Raw genomic sequence first — 27,737 nt, 5'->3', positions numbered from 1 at the left:
AAGGAGAGAAATCTTTCAGAGAGCTGGACTAGGGATGCTGGGGACTGATATGAGTTACCCTGTCTCAGAGGAGGCTCTCTGCTGTATCTCTGTATGACTGAGTGCTCTGGTCTTTTCTCCTTTCTGAAAATGGGAAGCCTAATCCTGCCCCGGGGTCGGCAAGGGCTTTGCTTGGAGCAGTGAAATCAGCCAAAGACTCCAGTTCTCTAGCAGCTCAAAGACCAACAAGATTCCTGAACACGTGGAGAAGGAGCGGGTAAATCAGAACATTTGGTGGATTTATTGTCTTTTTAACCAATATTAATACGGCACGAACGGCCCCGAGCCAGTCCACAGAGTGGGGCGGTACATAAATTTAATAGAGATGTAAATAAATAAATGAAATGGATATAAATAAATAAGCTTAAGTGTCAAAACCTTGTTGGTCGCCAAGATGCTATTGAGCCTCACTCTCCTAGTGCAGGCACAGATGGATGCCCTCTGGAAGCCTCTGACTGCAAAGACTCCGTAGAATTACCTGCTCGATGAAAGCCAGAGAACAGACCCTGAGCACAGGCAGCCCTTCACACTGAAACACGGTCCGTGGAAACCTTTTTAAGAGTAAGGCTGAAGCAGGTTTCTAATTCAAGTTCTGGAAAAAAAGGAAGGGTGAACATCAAGGTGCTGAGGATTTTCGGAGGTGTCGGTCGGCCTCTGGACTGCACCCCACCTCCCCCCCCTGCCCACCCCAGAAGGCAACGCCAAGAACCAACGCAAACCGAACAGAAAAGAAAGCAAAAGAAAGACTTTGAAAAAAACCAAAAGGAGAGTTTATAAAAAAATATTTCCAGAAACCATAACAACAGAACCCAAATAAAATAAAATAATTAAAAATAAAAAAACCCCAACAATTTTATTTGCAACATTTTTTTTGATAGGAAAATAAAGCCAGGGTGGGTGGGGGGGAAGGGTAGGGGGTGGGGTGAAAAACGGGCTTCAGACCAAAACACATTTTCCTTTTTTTTTCCTTTTCTTTATATAGCAAACAGATATTGTACAATAATAGAACCCCTGAAATTCAGATCGGAACCTGGTCTCGCGTCCCTTCCCCCCCCCCCCATCCTCTGAGCAGTCCCATGGGGCTGGGATGGGAGGGGGGGGTTGCAGGTTGAACTTCACAAAAGACGCATTGCTCCAAACTGGATTTTTCTTTCTTTTGTTTTCTCCCCGTGTCCCCCCCTCCCCCACTGTCTTTATCTCAATGGTTAGGTGTGGAGGAGAAAAAATGGGGGGGGGGGCGCATGTGCTATTGAACTGGTAGCCAAAAGGATGAGATTCAGCAGGGGAAGGAGTATAGCTTTGGTCCACTAACTTGGGGAGGGGGAGGCATATGTATAGGGGGGGGTGTCCACCCAGATGTCCCATGGTCCACCTGGGAGAAAAATCCCTTGGAACGTATGACGATAGGCAACATCTGTCCTTGGGGGTCCGGGGTTGAGAAATAACTCCCCCAAGTTTTCTTCTTCCCCGTGTGTCTAAGCCAGTTGTCCCGTGAACGTACAATGATTATGTCTTTTTGAGTGACCGGAAAATGGAGGGAGGGCGGCTTATCTCTGTGTCCCCCTGTCCGCATGGACACGGATGCCCCTCTGAGTCCGAATCCCCTGGCCCCGATCCCTCCCCCTACACGCATCCACCTTTCCCAAAGCAGCAGTCTGTGGTAACGCATCCATGGATGAATATTCGCAACGAAAAAAAAATTCTTTTTTCTCTTCACCGTTTCTTTTTAAAACCTGAGGTATTTTTCTTTTTTTTTTCAGTTAAAACATCCATTTAAAAATTAAAAAAAAAATACAATCCTAAAAGATATGTTCGAAACAGCACCTTCTCGCCCGGCGTATCACCACCCTTACAGAAGGAAAGCTGAAGGGGAGGGCCCACCGTGGCAGAGGGAGGGAGTCCCTCTCCTCCTTTTATAGGACCTTTTCTTGCCCCGTCCCACCCCGATAAACCACGCAAAGAAACCCAATTGGTTAAAGGTCCAGGTTTCTGTGGTCGAATAGGACAATCTGAAATGGGGAGCGGGGGGGGGGGCTGGCTTGGGCCCATTTCCCTTGTTTGCACCATGGAGTGTATATATTGGGGGGGGCACTAAATAAAAGGGGAGGGAGGAAGCCATACAGTACATAGTGATGCCAAAGCACCTGTGCCCACAAAGAAACATGCAGAGAAGGAGGTCATTTCTGCAAACCCCCCACCCCCAACTGCAGAATACCAACTCATAACCTCCATCACTTGGCCAAACAGCCCCCCCCCCTCCGCCCCCATTTCGGACCTCCCCTCCCAAATCTGTAATACTTGTTTGGAGAATTCTAGTGGATGACTAAGGATGCAAGCAGCTGGAAACTCCGGCAGGAACGGAAAGAAACAAACAGACCCCTCTGCAGCACAGGGGAGGGGATAAAACACCTCGGCCCTCTTTGGCTAATGGAGCGAGGGAAGGATTTCTGTTTTTCCTTTATCGGACAAATTAAAAAAAAAAAACAGAAACAAAAAAAAAAAACGAACTCAAAATCAAGACCAACGAAGAAACAAAAGTTGTCTTAAAACGAATAAAAAACAAAACAAAACAAGAGAGCACCCAACAGAACCTCGAAAATAAAAAATTAAAGATAGACACCGAAAAACCTCGCCTCCGATTCCACAACCTCTCGCTGCGTTTTTTTTTTTCAAGTAATGCTTTAGTAATAAATGAACGTTCAAGTATATATATTAAAAAAGAGAGTTATGGTTACCAATTTTAAAATCCATCTCATGCCATCTCCCCACCCCCTTTTCCCGGCGCATCTGTAGGGGCAATAGGCTCTAGCCCGAGGGCGGGGTGGGGGACTGAGATGAAGTCTGAAGTCGATGGGTGATATGGAGGGGGGGGGGACCAGGCTCTGGGACATGTTTGTAAGGGGTGGGTGGGTTGTCACTCTAGATAATGGGAAGCTAGACAACCTGCCCCTCGGAAACCTGGAGGAAGGCCGTCTTCACCTCTAAGGAGTCAATCAGGAAGCAAACTGGGGGGGGGCAAGGGGGGTGATCCACGCGGGCAGAGACAGGCACCCAGGGGAGGGAGCTGTAGCTGCATCCTTCCTTGGGGGAAGGCAGGTGGGAGACACAGGAGGGACCAAGAGTTGCCCTAACCGCATTCAAGGAGGAAAAGGGCCGAGGACAGAGTTGCCTTTGGCCCGGAACATTCGTTTCCCGCTTTTCTTTTTTCTACAGTAATTCCCTCTCCTCCTCTTTAAAAAGAAAGAAAGGAGGGGGGGGGGAAACAGAAGGAGGGGTTCAAGTCTGCAAAATCGGGGGGCAGGATTAAGCCTACCCTGGGCCGAGCTGAGCGCGGTGGTAAAGAGATGCAGGCCTCTGTGCCGTCCCCCCCACCCTGTTTCCAAAAAGTGGTTATTAAAGCTTTATGGATCCAAAAAATATATATATAAAAATCAAAGGGGAAGCAAGGGTTGGAGTAAAGAGGTCAGGGCAGACAGACAGCTGCATCTCCTCCCAAGATGGGGCTAAAACAGTTTTGGGAAAGGATACGGGGAGATGGCATCTCCCCATGCATGCCCTAATGCTCATACAGATGCATCTTGGGAGAAAACAAGGGAGGGGAGATGTAAAGTATGGTAAAAAAAAAAAAAAAAGAGCCGATCCACCCACACACACAGGTACACACATCATCTGAGGGAGGGAGAAAGGGAGAGAAAAGAAGAAAACCAGGAGCTTAGAAGGGTGGGGAGGACCTCAGGGGAATCCTTTACAAGGAAGAGGCAGTGGGCCTGGAGTCCTGGCCTTGTGATACGGGAATTCTAGGCACAGGGACATCACAGGGGGCAAAATATGTAAGAGGGATGTGTGTGTGTGGTAGGGAGACACAGATGTGCAAGGATGCGCTTCTCCTGGAGGGCAGAGCACATCTGGGTGTGGGGAACAGGCGCCGCATGGCTGCCGTTCCTGATTGCCTCGGTTTTAGCACCAACTCCGGGGACCTTTTCCCGTTCCCTCCTCCAGCACAGCCCAGGGGCAGCAGCAGCAACACCAAGAATAGCCACGGAGTTCTCCCGTGGTCTGGTCTCCACATACCGGGAGACGCAGGGCCCACACCCCACTTTGGATCGCTGTATGCAAAAACTCCTATGGACAGAAAACTAAGCTCAGAAAAGGTTCTCACCCAAACACTTTTCTTGTGAGGCTGGCTTTCTATTGACAAGGAGTTCTTGACATACCAGAAATGTTCAGTTTTACGTCCCTCCCTGTTAGCCTGAAATGGCACAGTCCCACTTCGGCCATCTCCGGCCTGTACCGCCTTCATTCAACTGTAGGAGCAGAGTAGCCCAAGTGACACAGAACTGAAGCAACAGAACTCTGAGGAGGGGAGTGTGGTATAATTTTATACCACATCAACACATTCCTGGCACCTGCTAAACTAGGGCACAAAAAATTAATGTGGCCCTCCCTCCATCATGTAGAGGAGTTTTCTGCTGGAAATGGAGGGGGGGGGCAAGGCCTTCAAAAATAAGGCTCCGTGCACACCCCTGTGAAATCTGGAACTCTGCCGTCAGAAAACTCCTGCTTCATTCTGGGTCTTGTCACCTTTACGGCTAGGGGAGCTCGAAAAACGGGGTCCTTCTGGCTCGATCAGCCTCCAGGAAGATTGTGGGGCTGGGCAAATCCACCGCTCCGGAGCGTGGCATACGGAAAACAAAAAAGGACCCCCTGCCCAATTCCCGGGATGCGCATACATACGCGTGCGTGAGCCACGTCAACAGAACCATCAAAAAAGGAACCGTATCTGCAAATGCAGAAGCGTTTTTTTGGAGTGTACCCATATAACACTGTGCGTACAAAAAGTAAGACTCCTGAAGGTGTGCGGGAAAGGGGCGGTCGGGGAAGGGGGGCAGGAAGGGTGGGGGTTGCACATTCGCTGGGGAGCGGGGGCCGTGCGCACGCGTGTCGTTGGCGTGGGCAGGTTGATTCCATGTGTAAACAATACAGCAGCGGAGAGAGCACTCATACAGACGGCAGCTTGTGCATCTGAAGGTTTGGGTGGTCGGCCACCACGGGACGGGGCGGAGGGGAGGTCTCAGAGGGCCGGGTGGGAGCCATGCACCCACGCCGACAGGGAGTGGCGCTACATCTCTACAAAGAATGTCGCCTCCTGGTTCTCCGCAGAGCAGATGCTGGGCACACGTGGGAACCCACACTCTGCGGGGGAGGTGGACGGAATTTCAGCGGGCCTGCAGCGAGGAGGGGCAGGGGGGCGTGTAAGTGATCAGCTGCCCGGCTCCCCTGACCCACTCCCCCAATGATGCCACACTGCAAAAACCAAACCATTGGGAGAAGGACGATGGGGGGGGGGAGAGAGAGATGAGGGACGAGAGACCGACAGAAACACATTCACACAGCTTTCAGAAGTATAAAGGCAGCATGTGGGGTGGGGGGATGGATGAGATTAGAGTGCAGATGTGTGGAGAAGGGGGGGGGGTGAGGAGAGAGCGAGAGAAAGAGTCCGACACCGTGCAATAAGCTGCCTATCTTGAGAGCCAGCATTTCAAGGCTGGGTGTCTCTCCCCAAATTCCCCTCCCCCAAAAGCGTGTGGTACCAACTGTGGCACGGACGAGTGGAGGGGGGGGGGGAAGAAACGGCGCAGTGCATGATGGGAGGAATACACCTTCCCCAACATTGTAAAGCGACAAGGCTACCCCCGGGCCCCACTTACTCCGTAGCTCCATCCTGGAACGAGGGGGGATGGCCGGGGGGGCGGAGCGAGGGGTGGCCTGCCCCCCCTTACAGGCCAGACGGGAGGGGGGGGGGAGCGCGGCCCTCCACCCTCTTCGCTGCGCACCTCGAGGGGGTGGAGACGCCACTCCGGTTCAGTGCATGGCTTTAAGTAAAAAGGTTCTCTCAGAGTCCGTGTCCGGTCTGGTCATCCGACTGGCGAGGCCGAGTCTGCTCACGCCTCCACCCCAGGGCGGGTATTAGCTGTCCTTCAGCAGCAATTTCTCCTCGGGGCAACGGAACAGAGGCCCGGGGGGCACCGAGCCGGGGGCGGGAGGGACGGAGGTGCTGTTGGAGACAGAGTCCTCGGCAAAGCGGGCGCAGGCCTCGGGCGTGACGTGGTGGCAAGAGCGCAGGTCGATGAGGGAGAGGCGAGGGCAGCGGCGGAAAAGGGGTAGACACTGATCTGTCAGCCGGTTGCACCCTGCAAGGAAGAGGAAGAAGAAGAAGAGTTGGTTCTTAGATGCCGCTTTTCCCTACCCGAAGGAGGCTTACAGTCGCCTTCCCATTCCTCTCCCCACAACAGACACCCTGTGGGGTGGATGAGGCTGAGAGAGCCCTGAGATTACTGAAGAAGAAGAAAGTTGGTTCTTAGATGCCGCTTTTCTCTACCCGAAGGAGGCTCAAAGTGGCTTCCAATCACCTTCCCTTTCCTCTCCCCACAACAGACACCCTGTGGGGTGGGTGAGGCTGAGAGAGCCCTGATATCACTGCCTGGTCAGAACAGTTTTATCAGTGCCGTGGCGAGCCCAAGGTCACCCAGCTGGTTGCTTGTGGGGGAGCGCAGAATCGAACCTGGCATGCCGGATTAGAAGTCCGCACTCCTAACCACTACACCAAACTGGCTCTCTAGAAAGAGGGGGGAGCAGATGAGTCAAGGGTCTTTCTGCAGTTGTGGTCACCTCTGAGGGACCTGTTTCACAGGGAAGGCGAGGGTAGAGGCACGGCCTCTGGGAAGGCCCCATCCCTCTCCACAAAGGCTATCTGCAAGATCACGAGTGCAACGCAAACTAAAGGGCGGGTGAGTATCTAGTCCTCAGGAACACAGAGAGACGGGGGCTGCTCCAGGGTCCCTCTGGAGAGAAAGGTAGGGTACACAGTGAAATCTAACAAGTAACGTAAACCATTCCCCCCTGAATGCCAGAGGGGACATGATAGTCCTCTTTAAGTATTTGAAAGGTTGTCACTTGGAGGAGGGCAGGATGCTGTTCCCATTGGCTGCAGAGGAAAGGACGCGTAGTAATGGGTTTAAACTACAAGTACGACCATACAGGCTAGATATCAGGGGAAAAAATTCACAGTCAGAGTAGTTCAGCAGTGGAATAGGCTGCATAAGGAGGTGGTGAGCTCCCCCTCAGTGGCAGTCTTCAAGCAAAGGTTGGATACACACTTTTCTTGGATGCTTTAAGATGCTTTCGGCTGATCCTGCGTTGAGCAGGGGGTTGGACTAGATGGCCTGTGTGGCCCCTTCCAACTCTATGATTCTATGAATGTTCTGAAATGTTGGGGTTGCAAAGCAGTAATAATATCAACGGCGGCATCTCTAAAATTTTGGATCCGGTCAGAGGTGGACTGAAAACAGACCTCTGGTGTCCGCTTCAAAACGGCTCCCTTGACTCACCGGCAAGGTTGACCTCCGTGAGGGTTTCTCGGAGCGGGGAGTTAGCAGCGGTCAGCAGGTTAACAGACTGGTCGCCCACGTGGTTGCAGTGGCTCAGGTCCAGTTTGGCAAGCTGGGGGGTGTGCCGGATCACCAGACGCAGCGAGGAGTCCGTGATGTCCAGTCCGGAGAGACGCAGCTCGGAGACGTTCTGGAGCCGGCCCCTACTGTCGGTCTGGCCTGGGGGGGCGAAGGGTCAGGAGAAAGGAGAACGAGAATGAGCCGGAGATGAACCAGGTCCGGCAGTCTGTTTCTGGCGATACGTTTTGATCGCCTGCTTGAAGAACGCTGGAGGAAAATTATTCTTTTGAAATGTTAAACGGCCTGGCTTGGACCATTTTTATCTATACATTTCTCTTATGGGATTTATGCCTCGCCTTTTGGTCCTCACAAGGGCCACCAAGCCAGCGAAAAAAATCAAAACATACATTTAAAAGAAAAATCACATCTTAAATGCAACTAAAACAAGCAAAAATGCATAATTAAAACCAGAATTAAAGGACCTACGAGCACATCTCAAACCATGATTTTTCCCTGAGCGGGAAGGAGGGGCCTTATGGGGTGGGGAACCCTGAGCACAGCTTGGGAGAGGGGAAAATGAGGAAATGGGCAGAAGTTGTCCCATTTTGAAAATGTGTCCTTCAGTGCTGCAGTGCAGACGATTCCGTGGCTGCTGGTTCTCCACCCCTAGTTACTGAATCGGCCTGTTGCTATGGAGCAAAGGTTCCCTCTTGCTCCCTCTCCATGGCATCCATGCAGCGTTCTGCCACTATTTCCTGGTCCCGTGTGCACGGAAGTTTATGTTACACTCACACTTAAAAAGAGAATTCTGGCTGCTGATGCTGTTTGCCGTAGTTCTGATAAGTGTGTGTGTGTGTGTGTGTGTGTGTATGCATACACACAAACACACGTGCATGCCATGATTTCTATACAATGTTTTCCTGCCTTTTGGGAGAGGAAGGGGGAGCACAATTATTCTCTGGAGGTGGAAGTTCTCTCTTGTTCATAAAAATAATCAATCAGTAGTTATCAACCTGACTCTGTTTCCACACAGAGACATGGTTTCCAGTGAAAACGGGAGTTGAATTAATCCCCAGTGGGGCACAGCCGTTGTCAGAGTGTGAGGCAAGGGTTCGGGAGTTCCAGGTTCGAATCCCTACTCTGCCATGGAAGCTTACTAGAGCAAGTCACACACTCAGCCTAACTGGCCTCACCGGGCTGCTGCAAAGATAAAATGGAGAGGGGAGGGCAGGGGGAAAATACTGTACCCTGGTTTGGGGTGCCCAGTGGGGAGAAAAGCAGGTTAATAAGATAGGAATAAATAACTGGAATGGGTAAGAGGAGGGATCTTGCCATAATTTTTGCTTCCTTAAAATGCACGCGAAGGAAGATGGCAGGGGGTAATCCAGCCTTGCCAGATCTTGGAAATTAATCGGAGTCAGGACTTAGAAGGGATTCTGCTGCAGAGGATGGCAATGGCCAAACCGCTTCTGCTTAATCGATTGTCCCGATGGGGTCGTCGTAAGTCAGCTGTGCCTTGATGGCATTTGACCCGCACATGAGATGCATGCCTGCACAACCATCCTCCACCGGTTACGAATGCAGCCAACCGTCCGACCACGAGAACTACGGACAAAAGCCTTTCTCCTCCCCTGCCGCACGGGCGGCTTGTTTATCTGTATTCCGGCACACGTGGAATAAACTGGGTGCCGAAGAAGGCGGGCCTGAGGGTGCAAGTCGTCGCACGCCGCCTCCCTCCCCGGACGCCCTTCCCCTGCGGCAACTTTGTGGGCTAGATCCAGCTTTACCCGGCTTAGTGTCTGCGGCAGGCAGCAGCAGCTCACGGAGGTGCGAGTCCTTGACGTCCTCGATCCAGCGCAAGTCCAGGAGCTGCAGAGAGGGGAAGCTGGCGGTGCTGAGCGCCGACACCGAGCACCAAGAGCAGCCCGTCAGGATGAGCTCCTTGAGGCCTGGGTGGGCAAGGAGGAGACACGGGGTGGGTGAGCCTCGGAGAAGCCTGACCCCTGGCTCCTCCCCTCCCCTCGGATGTCCCTCCCCTTCTTAATCGACTGCCCCATGGAGGTCCTCCCCTCCTTCTCCCCGGGAGCTATAAACCCTTGCTCCTCGCTCCTCAGTCCTGTTCCTCGCGCAAGACTTCCTCTCTTCCTTCCCCGCCTGTTTTCCAAGCTAACCTTCCCCGGATGTCTACAAGCACAAAACCTGAGCCAGGATCCAGAAAGCTCTTAGATGCACCAGAGCACCAACTGTAGCCCTTATAGGCCAATGACAAGCTGCATCTAAGTGCTGGGGGAGCCTTTAGAGCAGGGTGAGGTGCAGCGCAGGGAGGGGAAATCGGTGACACTCTCTTAGGGGTACCGAGAAATTCTTTCCCTGTTAATATGTGGGGATCAGAGTGCCCAGCACTTATTTTTTTCTCTCTAAAAAAAGAGGCAAATTGGGGGGGGGGGTCAAACTCAGATGGGGATCCTATTACGGGATTGGGAATGCAAGCCTTCTTCGCTATGGGGCTTCCCCTTACCTGAAACAGCCCCAGATGGCCTTTATTGGCTCTGCTGGGAAGATTTCAGGTGAGGAAAAGTACCTGGACCTGAATTTTTAGCAAAAATGAGTGGTTAAAAGTGGCGGTCACTCATCTAGTGAGTCAAGGATATATATATAATTATAAAACTCAAAGATTCCAGGGGACAAAAACCACCGTGTCAGAAAAAAAATCTAGTCCATTATGTTCTGAATGGAGGAAGACCACCATCACACGAACGGCCCAGAACCATCTAAAGTGGAGCTGCTCAGGTGTGGATCTGCCACAGCAGTGAGAAACGGCCCTCGGCCAGTCCAAGAATCCTCCTCTGGGTGACAAACGAGGCCCGGACATTCTGGTCATCGCCCCTTTCCTTTTCCCAATCCCATTTCCATTCTCCTTCCCAAGAGCCCAGGCCTCCCGCCCGGCTCCTACAGAGGCCAGGAACGACCAACCGCCTCCTCTCCCTCTCCCCTGGTTCCTTCACAACACCTTGTAGCCGGTTCAAGAGCCACATGAGCTGCTTCTTGGAGATGTTGGTCCAGCTGAGGTCAAGGCTGGCCGGCTGCCGGCGGATGATGCCGCTCAGCATGGAGGGCGTGATGGATTTCCGACGGCTCAGGTCAATGTGCGTCCAGAGCCGCTTGTCACAGCACCTGGGAGGGGACAGAGGGAAAGAGCGCGTTCAGGAGGCGTGTGGAAGCACAGCCACAAGCACAGGAGGGAGCTTTGACGGAGGCAATCTCCAAAACTGTGTCCCGAGGAAGCTCAAGGGAGAGGGGGCCCTGACTTCCGTGAGCAAGTGCTCCCCTCAAGCCGGTCTCCTGCAGAACCTCCCGGCCATAGGACATGTAGTTGCAGCCTGAATTTAGGATCACGCCAGGCTGGGCAAATGAATCCGCACAATGTTTGTCATTGCTGAATAGTAGTGGTGTGTTTCTCTGTGGATGGAATCTGGTCTAAGTGGGGGGTGGTCACACAACAGAGTGTACTCGCGTGTTTTATTTGGGGGACCCCTCAGTGGGGCAAAGAGCAGCCAGTTGCGTTGCCAGGGAAGGAAAGGGTTCGCTCCTTCTCCCTCCGCCCCGCATTCTCTTTGGACATGTGTATTAGAGACCCCAAGGATGCTGGAGATCTCCGGCATTGACCCTAATGCGATTCTTAGTTCACATAGAAGTTCCAACGGTGTACTGTCTAGAGCAAGAGTGTCCAAACTGTGGCTCTCCAGATGTCCGTGGACTGAAATTACCACGAGCCCCTGCCGGTCAAGGCAGAAATTCTCACTAATGCATGCTTGAACAGGATTCCGGAAGAACGAAGCTTGTTTCATGATTTTCTTCAGAACAGGAGCTCTCAGCATCACCTGGCTCACAATGGCTTGTGTCTCACCTCTTAACTGAGTGACTGCAGGAGGTGTTTTCTCTTGTCTCGACTGATCCTCCATGTGGATGTACCAGAATCCCGTTCACCATGCATGAGTGAGAATTTCTCCCTTGACGCCCAGGGGCTGAATAAGAAGCAGGACTTTGAAACTTTGATCGACTTATTGTTGCATATATGTAGCTGCACTATTTTTTGCTGCTCTCTTCTTTGTGAGCTCCAGCCGTTAGGGGGAGAGAAGCCAGCAGCCCCTTGGGATGGCAGTTTCCTGGAGCGCTTGCTGAGAGCGAGCGGAAGCCAGGAGAGAAAAGGGGTAAACCGGAAAAGGAAGGCCCCCTCCTCGCCCCCCCCCCAGTAGCCAGAAGAAAAGCTGCTGAGCCGAGGCAACCAATTTGCTCCGTGCAATGCGCTGTTGCCTGCCATGAGGCACAACCCCATGGGTGCCAGGGTACCCCTTCTGAATCATGTACGGGAAGCCCGGCGGAAGGTATAGGCGGGCCTGATAAGAGCCTGATAAGAGACAGCAAATGCAGGCAGGACAAAATGGCCCCTGATCTGGGGCACATGCGTCAGCCTCAAATCTCTATGCCACAATTCTCATGCCAAGGATTTAAAAATAGGGGGGGCACGATTACCCTTGTTTGCCAGTGCAATGGATAGACTGCATGTTAACGGCATGCATATGCACGCTTCCCTTGTCGATCTCTGCTCTTTGAGCTTTGTGGCTCTCCCCCCCAAACGCCAAAACGTAAAACACATGTTCCTCTTCCGTCATTCCACAGGGCACTGTGCGATAGCCATTCACCCCAAAGGCAGCTCCCAGCATTCTGCCACACTCCAGGGTGATCATATAATCATAGAATAACAGAGTTGGAAGGGACCTCCTGGGTCATCTAGTCCAACTCCCTGCATGATGCAGGACACTCCCAACCCTATTGCTCATCCACTGTCACCTGCCACCCCCTTGAGCCTTCACAGAATCAGCCTCTCCGTCAGATGGCTCTCCAGCCTCTGTTTAAAAATCTCCAAAGATGGAGAACCCACCACCTCCCAAGGAAGCCTGTTCCAGTGAGGAACCGCTCTGACTGTCAGGAACTTCTTCCGGATATTTAGACAGAATTTCTTTAGAAGGACAAGAGCCTATGACACGGCAGGCGGTGAAAACTCGGCGCGAGCTCTATTCTCACTGGCCGCCGTCACCAGGCGCAGGTTTAGCCCCGCCCCATGGTAACCCCTCCTCCCCTTATCAGCAAACGGCAACAGAGTGAAGCAGCGTATCAGGAGCCTCCGGTTCCAACATCGGCCGGGCTGGCCTGCGCCGACACGGACTGTGCATGCGCGCTGGCAAAGCATCTCCGACAGGGCGCACAAAGGCACACTTCCAAGCCTCAACGGTCCGTGTTAAAAGCAAATCCTTCGCCAGGCTCAAGTGCCTGTCCTAATGACAGGAACCCTGGTCACCATCGTTACTGGTGGTGCTTACTCCTTTTGCCTCTTTACCCTCTCCGCTTGCTCGTGGGCTTCGAAGATTTTGCGTGGGTTCAAAGTGGAGAGCAACGCGGCTGCCGGGCAGCGGGATAAAAAACCGCGGAACGAAACCGCGCAACGAAACTGCTCAGACGAGGGCTAGGCACCACACGGGAGCGCCAACCAAGACGCGCTCATCGGCCGCGCCTCCGCCGATCTCCCCCCACCCGCCGTTCACACAGAGCCTCGGGTACCTCTCCGCCAACAGCGCCCCCTTCGTGCTTCTCTGGGGCACCCGCTCAGCTCTCCGCCGGCAAACGCGGCCACTCACCAACGGCTCCACGTCCGGCATACCCTCATGCAGACGCACAGCTCCCGATAGCTGAGGTATTGGAAGACGGCCAGCCAAATGTCCCGCTGCATGATGTGGTCGGAGCCGCTGTCCAGGGGCAACGAGTCCGGTTCGGGGCTGTCGGGGGGAGGTCGGACCACGTGCCTCTCCAGCTGGAGCAGGGGCTTGGGAGGGGAGGGCACCAGGGGCCAGTTGAGGAACTGAGTCCGGGCCACCATGCGGAGTCCCGTCTGCCCGGCGGGCCGGCCCGCCTTGCGGCCGCCCGCCAGCTGCTTGCCTCGCTCGCTCCCCCTGCTGGACGGACGGTGATTGTTCTCTTTCTCCTGAGAGTTCCCCCGGGCTTTCGGCTGCTTGCCGTTGCGGGCCGTCTCCGAGCTGCCGTTGCGCCTCCCGCCCTCCTCCTCCTCGTCTTCCTCCTCCTCCTCCTCCTCGTCCTCCTCCTCGCTGGCGCTGAAGCCCAGGGCAGCCAGGCGCTGGGAGCGGGTGGCCGGAGAGGCGGCGTGGCTCGAGACGCCCCCGCTGGAGCCGTCAGAGCCCCGCGAGTCCGTGTCGGAGTCGGAATCCGAGCTGGAGCTGGAGCTGCTGCTGTTCTTCACCCGCTCCAACATCTGGCACATCTGCTTGAAACGCTCCAGCTTCTCGCGCTGGTGGGTCTTGTCCGACTGGGCGGAGGGCTCCAAGGGGCCTGGAGGGACCTTCGGTTTCTGGCGGGGAAAAGGAAGGGGGTGTCGTCAGACAGGTACCGAACTGCTGGCCCCAGATGGGGATAGCAAAGATTGACCAGAAAAGCAGCTCAGAAGGTTCCCAAACCCAGAGGGTGTCCTTGCTGTGAAAGCCAGTACACCTTCGTCCAGCCAGGCCTTGAGAAGTGGCAGGTGCCCTGATATCGTGGGCCCACATCCCCACCTGGTGGCCAAGGAGAAGCATGACAGAAGCGCCTGCTGTTTATGGGCGCTCCCACGCTCGCTCGGCAGAAACCAGTTTGAAGCTGGTTTTCTGCGACTTCTCACCAAGTGTTTTGGGAATGGCAATTCGGTGAGAGTTTTTCAGGCAGGGAATCCCTCGCTATCCCTCTTTTCTAAAATCCAGCGTACGTCTTCTGTCCCTTGGGGCCCCAGGTGCAGCCTGCCCCCTAGCCCCCCCTTCAACGCCTGTCCTCGTTGCTGACCCCTCTCTCCGCAAGGCCATGCAAGCAAGGCTGCCACCGGCTGACCTCCAGCCTAAGGACACAGCAAGGGCCCTTCTGGATCAGACCAGTGGTCTGTCTAGGTCAACCAGCCTGTCTCCCACCGCTGCCGAACCGGGTCTTCTCGAGGGGCCTGTCACCACGCTCAGAGCCTGGAAAACATTCCAGGGGTTCCTCCACCACCCAAAGGCAGTACTCTGATGGAAGAGAGCAGCCTTGCAAGCCCTGTGGAATTGGAACAGCCCCGCGAGGGCCCCGGTCTTAGGCGTCCAGCTCACTCCAGCAGGCTGGGGCCAGGCGACTGTCTTTGGAGCCAGGGATTCCCAGTCAATTTGCACAAGATGACCAAAGTGCTGCCAGTCACTATCGTGGCCCGCCTCCCTGAGTGGCCTCGTGTCTTCCCTCCCTCGCGTCTTCACGCCCCCCTTCCTCACCTCTAAGTCGCTAGCCGTGATCTGGTTCAGGTGGATGGACGGGTGGGAGATGGTGCCCTTCACCTCGAAGTCCCCGCTGCCCGTGCGATTCCAGGTCTGCATGGATTGCAACTTGTTCCCGTCGGGGGGCTGCTCCGTGGCCTGCAAGGAGAAACAAAGTCTCACTGGGGGCGAGGGCACAGACGACGACAGGCGAGGACGTTCCCTACAGAAAAGGCGCTTTGTCGTTCTTAGAATAAAAAGCAGAGGGACGAGCCTTCATCTGGATGTGCCTGCCTGAGATGGGCAAGGACTTTGCACAGAGCACGTGCTGGCAGGGGCTCATGGGAACTGTAGTCCATAGACATTTGGAGAGCCAACCCTGCTCTAATGGCTGCCCAAGACCTCCCTCCCCGGCTGACGACCCCCCCCACGCCCCAAAAAGAAACACCCAGCTGGGTGGAAATACCTAACGGGCTCACCTTTTTCAAATGCTTCTCCCGCGTGCCTTTTAACTGAAAGAGAGAAACAAAACAAGAGAGAAGCTCGGTGGAACAGCTGAGCCAGCATGCCTAAGCAGACGGACCCAGGAAGCTACAGAGCTCTGGGTCTTGTCTTCGACCCCCTTTTTGAAGGGCCTTGGGGGTTCCCTTTCGATGGGGGCCCCGGTCACAGGAGTAGCCCTGACGGCGTTTTACCGTCTTCGCTGGATGAGGCTACTAGCACCCTACCCGTCCCTGGACTGTCTGGCTACAGTGGGCCATGCAACAATCACCTCTAGATTAGATTCCTGTAGCTCGCTCCACATGGTCCCACCCTTGTCCTTGACCTGGAAAGTGCAGCTGGTGCAGAATGCAGCTGCCAGGGTCCTCTCAGGCTCATCTTGGAGAGCCCGTATCCAGCCTGTGCTGAGGCAGCTGCATTGTTGGTTTTAACCTTTAAGGCCATTCGCGTCTTGGGCCCTGCCCACCTGAGGGACTGCTGGTCTCCTTATGCCCCCCCCCCCAGGTTGCTAATCTGCTTGTGGTCCCTGGCAAGTGTGTCTGGTCCCAACCTGGGCCTTTTCGGTCCTGGCCCCAACCTGCTGAATGGGCTCCTAGAAGAACCGAGGGCCCTGACAGAGCTGCCAAAGGGCCTGTAAAAGTGGAGGGAGCCCCAGGTGGGAACTGGGACACTTGGGTTCTGTAGGAAAAGGAGCCACGTGATTGGAGGGAAACCGTAGAGACTCCTCCCTTGCCTAGTTACTGCCACAAAGAGGCACTCACCTTCTTCTTGGGCCCTGTGTCCAGGGGCGGCAGCTCCTTCTCCTTCTTGCGCTTGTGGACTCCGGCTTGGACTTGGGTCTCCTCCGTGGGCGGCGGGGGAAGAGGTGGGGCCGGTGCCAGCTTCTTCTTGTTCTGAGCAGGCTCGTCGGTCAGCTTCCACCGGACCCCTTCCTCGCCGTTGTCGGACCGCCGCTTCCCCGTGCCATCGCCCGAGTCCTGAAAGCACAAGGACGGCAGGCGTGCAAACCAGTGAGGTCGCTGCAAAGTGGACTGAGCAGGCATGGTTTGGATCCCGGGCGGCAGCTCCCCTCCACCCCTGCCTCCTACGGGGGTCCCGTGACCGCGGAGGGGCTGAGCAGGGGAGCCTGTCGCCCCCTTCTGCTTTGGCAACGGAAGCAAAAGCCAGGCAGCAACTCTGAAAGGGCAAGAAGGAAGGCTGCCCCAGGCGGGAGCTCCTGCGATTCCCTGAATGGCCGACGCAAGATCGGGGAACAGGTTAATGAAACGATATTTTCCTCTGCGTAGGGAGTAGCGAAGCAGGGTTTGCAAGATGGTAGATGGCAAACCAGATAAGAGCGCCTCTTCGGGCGGCAGGACATGTTACAACGAAATCCCGGTCCTCCCAAGCCGGTATGTTATTCGTAACGTTTCCTGCAGGGACGGGGAAGAGAACCCTTCCCTGGCCCCTGCAAAACCCTCTCGTCTCCCAAATCGCTTTCCTTCCCCCCCACCTCACCCAGCTGTCAGGTTCTAAATCAAGAAGTGGGCCCTTGCTAAGGGGAAACGGCAGAGAGGGGGCTGTGGGAGAGAACGGGGGGGGGGGGCATAGGAAGGGAGAAGCACCCCCCCACACACATCTCGGGTCACACGTTTGCCAAGAGAGCATGTTGCACCATTCTTGCAGGTGCCGGCCCAGCGCACCACGAGGCCTCAACGTAGAAGCATTCCACCTGGGACCTTGGGACTTTGGCATCCCAAAGGGGTTTTCCGAAACCACGTGCGCACCTTGGTGTGCTTGAGCCCATGGGTTTCCGCGCAAGGACGAACACCAAAGGGCCCCAAGACCGTTCGCCTACCCCCCACCCCATCCCTCCTGGCACCCCCAAACACCTACTTTCATCGATTTGCCTTCTCTCTTGCACTTGGGACATTCCCAACAGTTTGGGATTTCGTTGTTTATGACTCCTTCGGCTCTCCCCATCTGCAAAGGGAGGGGGCAGCAGAGGTTACACACACGTGTGTGTGGGGAGGGAAGAGGGGGAAGATTTCACAGGGCTCACTCCCCCCCCCCTCCCCGTCCCGACTCCTTCCCTGCCCCGACCTCACCTTTAAGCAGCCCGGATGTACGATCTCGTTGCAGATGGTACACTCCATGAGCGACAGGTTGAACTTCTCCTCTTCGCCCTCCACCGTGTCTTCTTTCCCGGCCTCCCCACACACCAGGCACACAGCTGTGTGAGGTAGAACTGGCTGCAATGACAGCAGATCGGGAGGTGAGCGTGGAGGTCCGTGGCTACCGTGAGAGAGCGCGGCCGGATGGAGGTGCTCCTGAGGACGGAACCCGCAGGCTGTGTGTCGCACAGCGGCTCCAAAGGGAAGCCCAAGTGGAGTGCTTTGTAGAGGCAGAGTTAGAAGGGGCCAGAGAGGCCATCTAGCCCAACCCCCTGGTCAATGCGGGATCAGCCTAAAGCACCCAGGGTACAGAGCTATCCAGCTGCTGCTTGGAATCAAGGAATCACAGAGTTAGAAGGGGTCCCAGAGGCCATCTAGCTCAACCCCCTGGTAAATGCGGGATCAGCCTAAATTACCCAGGATAAAGATCTATCGAGCTGCTGCTTAGAAGGGGCCACACAGGCCATCTAGCCCAACCCCCTGGTCAATGCAGGATCAGCCTAAAGTACCCAGGATACAGATCTATCCAGCTGCTGCTTGGAATCAAGGAATCACACAGTTAGAAGGGGCCACAGAGGCCATCTAGCCCAACCCCCTGCTCAATGCAGGATCAGCCTAAAGGCCCTTTAAGACCTCTCTAATCGAAAGATCCTTGACAGATGCGGGGGGGGGGGCATCATCTGGGCATGGAATTGGGGTCACGGTGGGCAGGCAGGTAGTTGTGGATTTCCTGCATTCTGAAGGGGGTTGGACTAGATGACCCTGGAGGTCCCTTCCGACTCCACAATTCTATGATGGCAACAATGAGGACCGGAAATGGCCAGGGACCGCTTCCCTCCCCCGTCCACCGGCCCGGCTCCCCACTTACCGCCGTGCACTGCCTCTGGAGGCACGACTGCTTCATGCGCCCGGGCCCCCCGAACTTCTTCATGTCCTTGCAGAAGTGGCACTCTCCGCACTCCGACCGCAGGCAAGCTTTACACTTCCGGCACCGCGTCCGCCGCCGGCGAGCTCCAGCCCCCGCCCCTTTGCTGGACGACATTGGCTAGGTCCCGCTTCAGCTACTAACAGGGCTGCAGAGGGGACGGGGGTGGGGGGAGGAGGGAAAAGAGAAGAACAGACAAGCAGGTGAGGATCGGGACTTGGGGGGGGGGCGTGGGGTGCCGGAGGAGGAGGGGCTGGAACACAGACTAAACGGACGTGGGGACCGGCGCTGGGTCCTAAGCCTACGAGGCACCCTGAAGATGCTGCAGGAAAGCTGCGGGATAAAATCTCTTATTGTCGACAGAGCAGAAGAATCCCCACATTGGGGACACACACACACACACACACACACACACACAGGCTGCCAGTCAAAATGGGAAGTACCGAAGCTGATCGGCCCGTTCTTCTCCCTTCAACAGCCCCACTCGTTCCTGTGCAAAGTCCGGGGAAACGAAACACAGAATGCAGATGCCGTCAAAACCGGCTCCGGGTGAAAAGAGTCTCGGGCCCGAGCGGGAGCCGACAGACCCTCTCGACTGCTCTCTACAGACCCAGGACTCCTGGGTCCCACCCCCAGCCCTAGCAGGAGGTGTTGCCCGTGTTCACAGAAACCTGAGGCTGAAGTGGGCCCAGAGATCTGGACTGTGGGGCTGACACAGCGGCAAGACACGTTACAAGCCAGCTGCAAGAGAAATCCCACCCTCTTTAAGATCTTTGCTGTAAGGGACCAGGTTCCTTGGCCTGAGCAGCCGTGGGGACTCCATGTGCCCTGACTCTCTACAACAGACTGCCTTGTCCATGTTCACCCACCGCCTGCGCCTTTCTTGTGCTGGGCATAAGACTCCCATTCCTTTTGTGAGCAGAGCCGTGCTCCGAGTCAAAACCAGGGAGCTACCAACCTGCTCAGCCAACGAGAACCCTCATCGGACAGAGTGGACAGCTCCTTAGGGTGGCCAGGGCACCAGGTTTTTATTTTATCTATCTCGGAAATGTGCCTGGCTGCTGGAGACAGCTCACAAACATAAAGCAATGCGTTGAAATCACAAGAAACGCTCCGAAAAGGGCCAGTCATCGGTGGCCACGAAACCAGCTGTTTAGAAAAGGGCACAAAGCGGCAAGCTCCACGAGCCAGAAGGAGTCCGTGACGACGGCGCTAAAAGATGGAGGGTCTTAGTTAGTGAGCGAGGAGCCCGTGTAAAAGGCAGCCAGGAAAGCAACTGGAAGACCTGGAAGGGGAAAGATATTCAGAAAGGAAAGAGCCACCGCTTGGAAGAGCTTCACCCCCGAAGGCACAAATTTGGGAAGATTATGGTCACTCGCAACTGGGACACTGTGGGATGAGCTGGGCCACGCAGGGGCTCCAAAAATAAGGACCGTCCGCTTGAATTCTGCCCAGAAACAGAAAGGTATCTGGTGCCGAGCTTTCGGCACAGGGGCGACACGATCCCGCCTGCGACAACAGCACCGCTGCGACGCTTTGAGCCGAATGGAGTTCCCAAATGGGGAGCCCCAGGGAAAGTTCATTGCAGCAGTCTAGCCGGGATGTATTCCCTGAGGCAGGGTCACCCTTCTTGGGGAACGGCTGTAGCTGCAGTACCAGCCAAAGCACTAAGTGTTGTGGGGGAGACCTGGACCTCCGCTGCAGGCCACAATCCAGCGGCACCGTCCAGCTGCTGAGAGGCTTCTTTTGGAGAGGGCAATCTCCCCACACCCCTGGACAGACTGACTCCTGGTTCTCGCTGCTCCCCACTCCCACCCCAGCACCCCTGCTTTGTTGGCTTTCCCTGGCCCTCATCTGTCCCATCAACTTCTCCAGGCAAGTGTTCAGGACCTTCTAGAGCAGGGGTAGTCAAACTGCGGCCCTCCAGATGTCCATGGACTACAATTCCCAGGAGCCCCCTGCCAGCGAATGCTGGCAGGGGGCTCCTGGGAATTGTAGTCCATGGACATCTGGAGGGCCGCAGTTTGACTACCCCTGTTCTAGAGGGCCAGCAGAGAAGGAGCATTACAGCTGGGTGCCGTTGGTGTCTTCTTGGGCCTTCCCTCCAAATCCATAGAAATCTCTCCTGCTGGTTTCATGTTAAACAGCATGGAGCAGCAGAAACAAGCCCTGCTGGGCGCAAAGGCTGTTCCCATCCGGGGTCTCACACTGGATTAAAACAGATCTAGACAGAATCCGTCCCCTCTCCCAAAAAAACCACCTGAAGCGGAGTCACCACCACCAGCCACTCAAGCATCTTGCCCAAGAATGGAATCCTAGCCATTGGCTGGCAGTTATTTAGACCGTTCAAGTCTAGGGAGGATCCCCCAGATGACCCTTGTCTTTGGTCGGATTCACGCCCTACCCCAGAGAGGTGTTTATGACCTCCTGGACACGACTGACCAACCCCCAAGGGCAAGGAGCTGAATTACGATGCTGTGGGCCTCCCGCATCCAGGACGCTCACCACGCTACCGGGACAAAGACTGTCCTCTGAGAACTTCGGGTCCAAAATGCACAAGGCCGGGTCCGGAGGAGCCCTCCTGCTCACAGCAGGCGAACTCCAGATCCAACCTTTGCTCTGGTAGTGCTCTGTCTTTGAGTGCGCCCTCTTTTTCACATTATATTTTACGGCTCTCTCGGGAAACCCATTACGCCTCGGAGAAATGTTGCAGAGCAATCAGAAATCACTCTAGCTTAGAAGGCCGGCGTGCCCAATGCGGAGCGAGAGAGTCTCTCCGGCGAACCCTTGAGCAGGGAAGTTAACCAAACACTATGCATATACACACACACACACACAAAATAAAACTCCTGGTGAATAAATTAAAAACTCTCCTTCCCGGCACTGGGGTGGGCTGACCCTACTTCTTCTCCCGTGGTTCTGTCCGGACTTAATGAAGCACCACCACCTCGGTGTTTATATTAATAAGAGCATGGATGGAGCTGTGTGCCGGTTCTATTCGTTTCTCCTCGGAGTCACTGCCAACGCAAGAGCTGAGCAGGGGACATGTCCGGGAGGAGGTCCTCTGCTTTGCACCGCCTTGTCGCACAGTTAACTTTGGGGGTCGGGGCAGCTGCAGCGTAGCGCCGGACTGAGACGCGAAAGGCCCAAGTTGGAATGATGGATAATCAATAGTAAACAATTAACAATAAAACACGCTTTAGAAGCCAACTGAATAAGCAGAGTCTGCAGCAGTACAAGCCCCAGCAAAGGACAATTAATATTAAGTCGCCCTGGCCTGAATGACCCGGCTAGATGATCTCGTCAGGTCTCGGAAGCTAAGTAGGGTCGGCCCTGGCTGGTCCTCGAATCGGAGACAAGTGAGGAAGTCCGGGGTTGCTGCTCTGAGGCAGGCAACGGCAAACCCCCTCTGAACATTTTTTAACAAGGGGGCGGTCATGAGTTTGCGACTCAACGGCAAAAACAAAAGATTAAGTCCTAATTAAAAGTTCTTAGTCCGACTTCTGCAAGGGGATGGTTCCAGGAGACTCTCCTTGGAGAAGGAATTCCACTGTTGGGGGCCAGCACAGAAAAGTCCCTGTTTGGGGGGGCCAGAAGTCATTCCCCTAATGCTCCAGAGTTGAGGTCCATCCTGTGAAGATAACAGGGGAGAAGACAGACACCCTGACCCTCCTGTGACTAAACCCTTCATCTTCTTCAAGTACAAAGCAGCAAGTCGTGAATTGAGCCCTGGAGCGAAGAGGGGGAAAGTGACGCTCACAGGAAATGAGTTCCCGTCTTCTGATCAAAGTATTAGAACGGCAAGAGAGCTGGACCCAGATGTGGATTGGAGGCATTCCTCCCGATACAGGCACAGGTTCTGGTATCTAAAAACGTGCTTGCTTCGGCAGCACATACTAAAGGAGGAGCGATATTGAAAAGGTTAACGCGGACCCCTGCGCAAGGATGACATGCAAATTCGTGGGGGAAAGGGTAGCTAAAAGACAAAAAAAAAGGTAGCCAATCTAACCCGCAAAGCAAGTCACTCAAGACAGCATTGTGAAAGTTAAAAGAGATGTGGGGGGGGGGAAACAAGAGAGGGTGGGTTGTAAACAGGGCTAACCTGATGGGGTCTGTTGGGATAAAACCAAGGGATTGAATTTTCTGACCTAAGTCTTCCGCCTCCTCCGTGTACTGACGTTACAAAAGACACATGCATTTACAGCCCCGGTAATGACAGGCATTCGCAGCCGTTGGTTGCGAGTTCTAGAAGCCAACGTGTACATAAAGACAGGGTCCAAAAGAAGGCAGCTGTGTGGGAATCCCAGAGGCAAGAGATGCCCAGGGGGCCTAGAGAGAAGCAAAATCTTAGAAGATGGGAGAGCTTTGCTCCAGGTTAGTTCTTCATACAATCGTCAAGAATTCACCGCTTTAAAATGGCAAGTCGAGGACCGATTTCACCCGAAAAGCGCTCCCTCCGGGTGACTGGGGCACGGAAACAGGACAGGGGGGAAATATTCTGTCCTCTTAAGACAACACTATCGGATTTTTTTAGAAAGAGGAAATGTCGTTCGGAACAAGCTAGCCTCCCTAGCCCTGTTGCGATTTAATGACAATGAAAAAGAGTCAGGATTTTTGCAGCCTGATCCGGAAGCCCCCTTTTGCAAAATCGGAAGCTGTGATCTGGATGCAAGAATGACATTGATGCGCAACCCGAGATCTTGGGGCCCGGGCTTCCCGAAAAGCCACTGAACGTGTGTGGAGGAGACTCTGTGGAGGAGACAGAAAAGCAAACAGTGCTGAGGTGTATTTTGAGGGGGACGGGGGGTGGTCTATGCCATAGAGGCACAACTATGCCATAGAGGCACACCCCCAAAGAGAGAGAGAGGAGAATCAGTCATTGCCCCAACTTTCTGCGCTTCGCTATTTAAGTAACCTAACAGCGATCGTTTTGGACACAGCGTTCTTTGGGAGTGCAGAGAAAAGCTCAAGGGGGAACATAAAAGGAAGAGGTAGTTGTCTAGGGCAGGGGTAGTCAACCTGTGGTCCTCCAGATGTTCATGGACTACAATTCCCATGAGCCCCTGCCAGCAAATGCTGGCAGGGGCTCATGGGAATTGTAGTCCATGGACATCTGGAGGACCACAGGTTGACTACCCCTGGTCTAGGGGGCAGTTGGGGTTGGGGGCACCTGACCCGGCCTCTCCTTCCACCCAGTGGAGGAAGATGCCGCATTAGCCCTCCCTCTTCCCTCCTCCCAGTTCACCCAGTGGAGATCCCAGCCAGGGAGGAAGAGAAGTCTCAACGGAGGCTGGCACTCAGAGCAGTGGTCCTTGCTGCCGCCCGCAAGGTGCCAAGACGACCAAGAGGCAACGGCCCAGCTGGACGTCCTGCAAGAAGGGAGGCCGGAAAAGGCCAGCCAGGTTGGAGAGGGCCAGTTAATGGCATAGTGCCCCAGCTCCTAGCCCAGGTGCACAGGTTAGGCCAGGGGTCAATTGAAGAACGAGGAAGGATGCATTTAGGGAGGCAAGAAGAGGGGCCTGCCTTAGCTAAGGGGGCAACTTTCTGGGGGAGAAGAAGAGAGACCTGGGTGCCATTCAGCCCTTGCACGTGAGATGCAAAAAAGCGCAAAGAGAAGGCGTAGTTAACGTTAATTGTTCCGGTGCTACCTTCGATCTATACACAGCAGCGTACACAGGTAGAGCGGGATAGGTTCGCGTGGGACAGGACTAAGGTCCCTGCCCTGAGGCACTTGCAATCAGAGTCACACTCCTGGGCTTCCTTCCACAACCAAAGTTCACTGCTGAACACACAACAGCAATTCCAGGCTTGCCCGCATCGTACGTGGCTGAACATCCCTTGTGTCGTGATATCACAAGCCGGGAGCCAATGATAGGGCGCGGGGGAATGTGGGTCATCTCGACTTCAGAACACGGGCAAGTTCTACCGAAAGCGCCAGCAAGAGGGGAGGAAGGAGAGCAGGAGGGGAGCTGCCCGTTTCCGCGGCAGCCGCGCGTTTCAAGGGCCTTCCAGCGGGATCCTCAGCTTCGACCGCGGAGGATACGACCATAGGAGAGAGGCAAGCAAAATGCAGGTGAAGGCAGAAGCACACGTTCTCCGCTGGAGAGCAAGGCGTGAAACGTAAGCCAAGGGGCTGCACAGAAAAAGCAGGTGATGCTGAGAAAATTTCAGGGGGGGGGGGGCAGGACTACAGAGGTGCTGCCGAAAGGGGACAGCTCAAATCAAACGAAAGCGCTGGAGATCGGGGCGAATATTTCCATTCCCTACGAGCAGGGCTGGGCAGAGGGGAGACTCCCGAAATGCATAAGCACCTAAATCACTTCGATGTTTTGCAAAAAAATATTTTCTTAAAAAAAAAAAAATCCCCGTTCTAACATCCCTTGATTTCTGAAATTTCCATCTGGGAGATCAGACTGGGACAAAGCAAGGAGAGGGTTCAGGAGGGGTGTCGCACCCGGCACAATTTCCAGGGGCATCCATAAAGTCCATCTTGTTGCACAGGTCCACACCACCAGTATTAGAATCCCCGAACCCTGCATGCACAGCCCCCTTCCCGTGGAAAGCCCGGTGACAGCGCCTGTTTCCCTGGCCAAACCCTGCTTCCCTGTACGATCCCTCCCTCCCACCTCTCTCTCGCTCCCAAGCATGCCGTCCCGATGCTCCTGCCTGGGGGGGACTTGGCTCCGATACCTCATAATGCCCCAACTTGGCCTCCGAGCTGACAGGTCCGGTCCTGGCGAGGGATCCCGCACGCCTCAGCTGGGCCCACCCGGGTGCCGATCGCCGGATCCCTGTGAATCCTCTACGCCATCTGCAGCCTGCCTGACACATCTCCTCGGCTCCCCCCCCCTCCCCAATCCCTTTAAAAGCCTTTTAAAGGCAGGCGGCTTTCAGGAGCAAGCCCCTTCCAGCAGACCCTTCTGGACCCTGCAGCTCTTTGAGGCAGGGAACCGAAGCCATCCTCGGGCTGGGTCCCCCCCCCCTGAAATCGGCTGACACGGCCCATCCCCTCTCCCTCCCACCCCCGGGGGTTAAAACATGAGAAACACACACAGAGGCAAGAGGCTTTTACGGCCAGTAATTCCTTCCCCTGGAAATCGGAGAGGAGAAACTTTGGTTCCACGTTGGTCCCCCCCACAACGTACACCGAAGCCATCCTGCTCCTTACAGCATGCCCCCCTTCCCCGTCTCTCAATTCCAGCCCACCCAGAGGTGAACCCCCACCCCCTTCTTTCCAATCCACCTGGCAAAAAAAGATGCATTTCAGAACCGGATTTTTTCCCCTCCCTCTTATTTTTTTTTGGGGGGGGAAGGAATACCCAAATCATCCAAACCCAAGGTGAAAGAGAAGAATGCCAAAGAAAACAAAACAAAGGAGATAGGGAAGACTTGCAATGGGTTTGGGAGGGGGGCACACAATCCTATGCCTTGCATTTCAAGATGGGGGGGTAACACTGGCTCTTGACTCCCTCCCCTCCCAAACAAACATATTCTAGCTACCCGCCAGAGAGCTCTCCAGAGCCTTCCCCCTTCCCTGCAACCGAGTTGTTGTGATGTATTCACATGCCGTGTGCGTTCACACAACCACCCCTACCCACACCTGCACACGCTTGTTTTGGGGAGGGTGGGGGGCTCATTTTCGTGCCAATCAACAGTCAGACCTCTCAAAAGCATGAGATCGCTGGAGACAGAATTCCTTTTGAATGGGGAGATTCAGGGTGGGGGAAGAGTTTGGATTTGGGGGGAGGAGGTTTTGGGGGGGGGTCCAGGTTTCATTCCTGGAACGCGTTCTTCCGCCAAGCTGAGAGAGGCGGAAAACTTACCTTGGGGGTGCACAAGCGACCACGGGAGAGCCTTCCTCACCCATCAGCGGTCTTGGAAAGAGAAAAGATGCTCTACAGATGCCTTACAATCGCTACACACACTCGCACACACACACACACACATCTCTCCACACACATCCCAGCGAAAGGTGCCTGAGGATGAGAGGAGGACCCCCCCTTGCTTCAAATCAAGAAGGGTCGAGGGGAGGCAAGCGATGATGGGTTAACTCACCTGCTGTGTAGCCATGGGGTAGATGGCGATTCTAGTGCTGGATTTGTTGTCATGGTGGGGGGGAGAAAAGATGCCCAGTTGCTGAAGGGTTGGCGTGTGCGTGTCTCTTTCTCTTCGTCCCCCCCACGGATACGGTGAGGGGGGGGGGTTGTGTGAAGAGGATGATGGGCAGGACGCTCTCCCCAAAGAGGCTATGCCCGACCCACGGCAGCTGTGCCCCCACGCCTCGCCCCCTCTCCGCTTTTTACCCTTCACTCGTTCCTTCCTTGCCCTTGGGAGGGGAGCAGCGGGAGGGTTGGTGGGGAGGGGGCGCTCCTGCCTGGGATCATGGAAGGAGGGGGGACCCTTTTCCGCCACCGCACACCTTTACTTGGGGAGCACCCCTAATCTGGGACGGAGCCCTGGCATTGCCTATGCGCGGTGCAGCCCTCCAGTTACCCCCCTCCCTCCCTCCCCACCTTCCCTCCTGGCTCCTCCTCCTCCTCTCCTGCCACCACTGAGCGTTCCCACAATTGCCCAAACACCCACCCTCCCCTTTTCAAATGCAGGCAGACCACTCCCCTCGCGAAGCCCACTCCCCACTCTTTGGGCTGGCTGGAAGAGGAGGAGGAGGAGGAGGAGGAGAAGGGGGGGGGAAGACTTCACCCTTTCTTGGCTTGTTACTCTAATAACTCCATTCACTTCGGAGCCCGGAGGAGAGGGTCGCGAGGGGGGGTGTCTCTCCTTGCCCCCCTCCCCAAAATAGTGTGGAGCCCTTCTCCTTCCCTTAATGCAGGAGGGGCATCCCTCGCCTCCCCCCTCCCTAGCAAGCCCCCTCCCCCGGCCCAGGAAGCCAAGGGGGCAGCTGTTCACCTTGCAGCCCCCTCCCCTGTGCTTGTGCAATGGGGTGGGGTCCTCCAAGCTCCCCCCCCCGGCGAGAAGGCAATTGGTTGGAGGGGAGGGGGCGTCCCCGGTGCCCCCCCTCCGCCCCTTTCCTCACGGGGGCTCTGAGCTGCCCAGCTGCCCCTCCCCCCACATAAGGGAGGGCTTCACGCGCGCCCACCCCCCTCCAGGCTGGGTGCGGGGCTGGGGCCCCCCCCGGGCCTCCCAGAGGGGCGAGCGCGGGGCCCCGGGGCGCTGTGGGAGCCCCCTCCCCCGGCCCCTCTCATCCTCTCCCCTTCCTCCCCGCTGCCCTTTCCCAGCCGCCCGCTCACTGGCACATACTGACGCACGCACCACATTCACTCCCCTAGACACACACAGACACACACACACAAAAACCCATCATGGCGGCCCCAGGAAGCCCGACCGGGAACAG

General features: G+C 55.3%; 1 protein-coding gene across 4 annotated transcripts; it reads right to left on the bottom strand.

Annotated features, from left to right (window-relative positions):
- Positions 1–5,953: 5,953 nt before the first annotated feature.
- Positions 5,954–27,737, bottom strand: FBXL19 (F-box and leucine rich repeat protein 19). Of its 4 annotated transcripts, XM_077314553.1 has the most exons (13): positions 26,441–27,737; positions 26,209–26,259; positions 18,329–18,533; positions 17,395–17,616; positions 17,183–17,269; positions 16,069–16,284; positions 15,286–15,318; positions 14,825–14,965; positions 13,184–13,908; positions 10,498–10,661; positions 9,275–9,436; positions 7,428–7,646; positions 5,954–6,230 (listed from the first exon to the last, which is right to left on the bottom strand). In XM_077314553.1, exons 3-13 carry the CDS (start codon positions 18,500–18,502, stop codon positions 6,007–6,009), a joined length of 2,367 nt encoding a protein of 788 aa, XP_077170668.1. In that variant the 5' UTR covers positions 18,503–18,533; positions 26,209–26,259; positions 26,441–27,737; the 3' UTR covers positions 5,954–6,006. The 4 variants fall into 4 exon arrangements, with proteins under 4 accessions (XP_077170668.1, XP_077170667.1, XP_077170670.1 ...); XM_077314552.1 differs by lacking the exon at positions 26,209–26,259; XM_077314555.1 differs by lacking the exon at positions 26,209–26,259 and having other exon boundaries at positions 17,395–17,538; positions 26,441–27,731.

Source organism: Paroedura picta, chromosome 16, assembly GCF_049243985.1.
Source record: "Paroedura picta isolate Pp20150507F chromosome 16, Ppicta_v3.0, whole genome shotgun sequence".
Classification (NCBI taxonomy): domain Eukaryota; kingdom Metazoa; phylum Chordata; class Lepidosauria; order Squamata; family Gekkonidae; genus Paroedura; species Paroedura picta.
Note: the sequence above shows the minus strand (reverse complement) of the source record. Positions and strands in the feature narration are given on the sequence as shown.

What these genes read in the sequence shown, in the direction of transcription:
- FBXL19 (XM_077314553.1), bottom strand. Translation starts at nt 18,502, where the DNA reads ATGTCGTCCAGCAAAGGGGCGGGGGCTGGAGCTCGCCGGCGGCGGACG. An exon ending in ACACAGGGCCCAAGAAGAAG is followed by an intron (nt 15,319 to 16,068) that starts GTGAGTGCCTCT and finishes TCTCTCTTTCAG; the next exon opens with TTAAAAGGCACGCGGGAGAA. An exon ending in GGGAGAAGCATTTGAAAAAG is followed by an intron (nt 14,966 to 15,285) that starts GTGAGCCCGTTA and finishes TTCTCCTTGCAG; the next exon opens with GCCACGGAGCAGCCCCCCGA.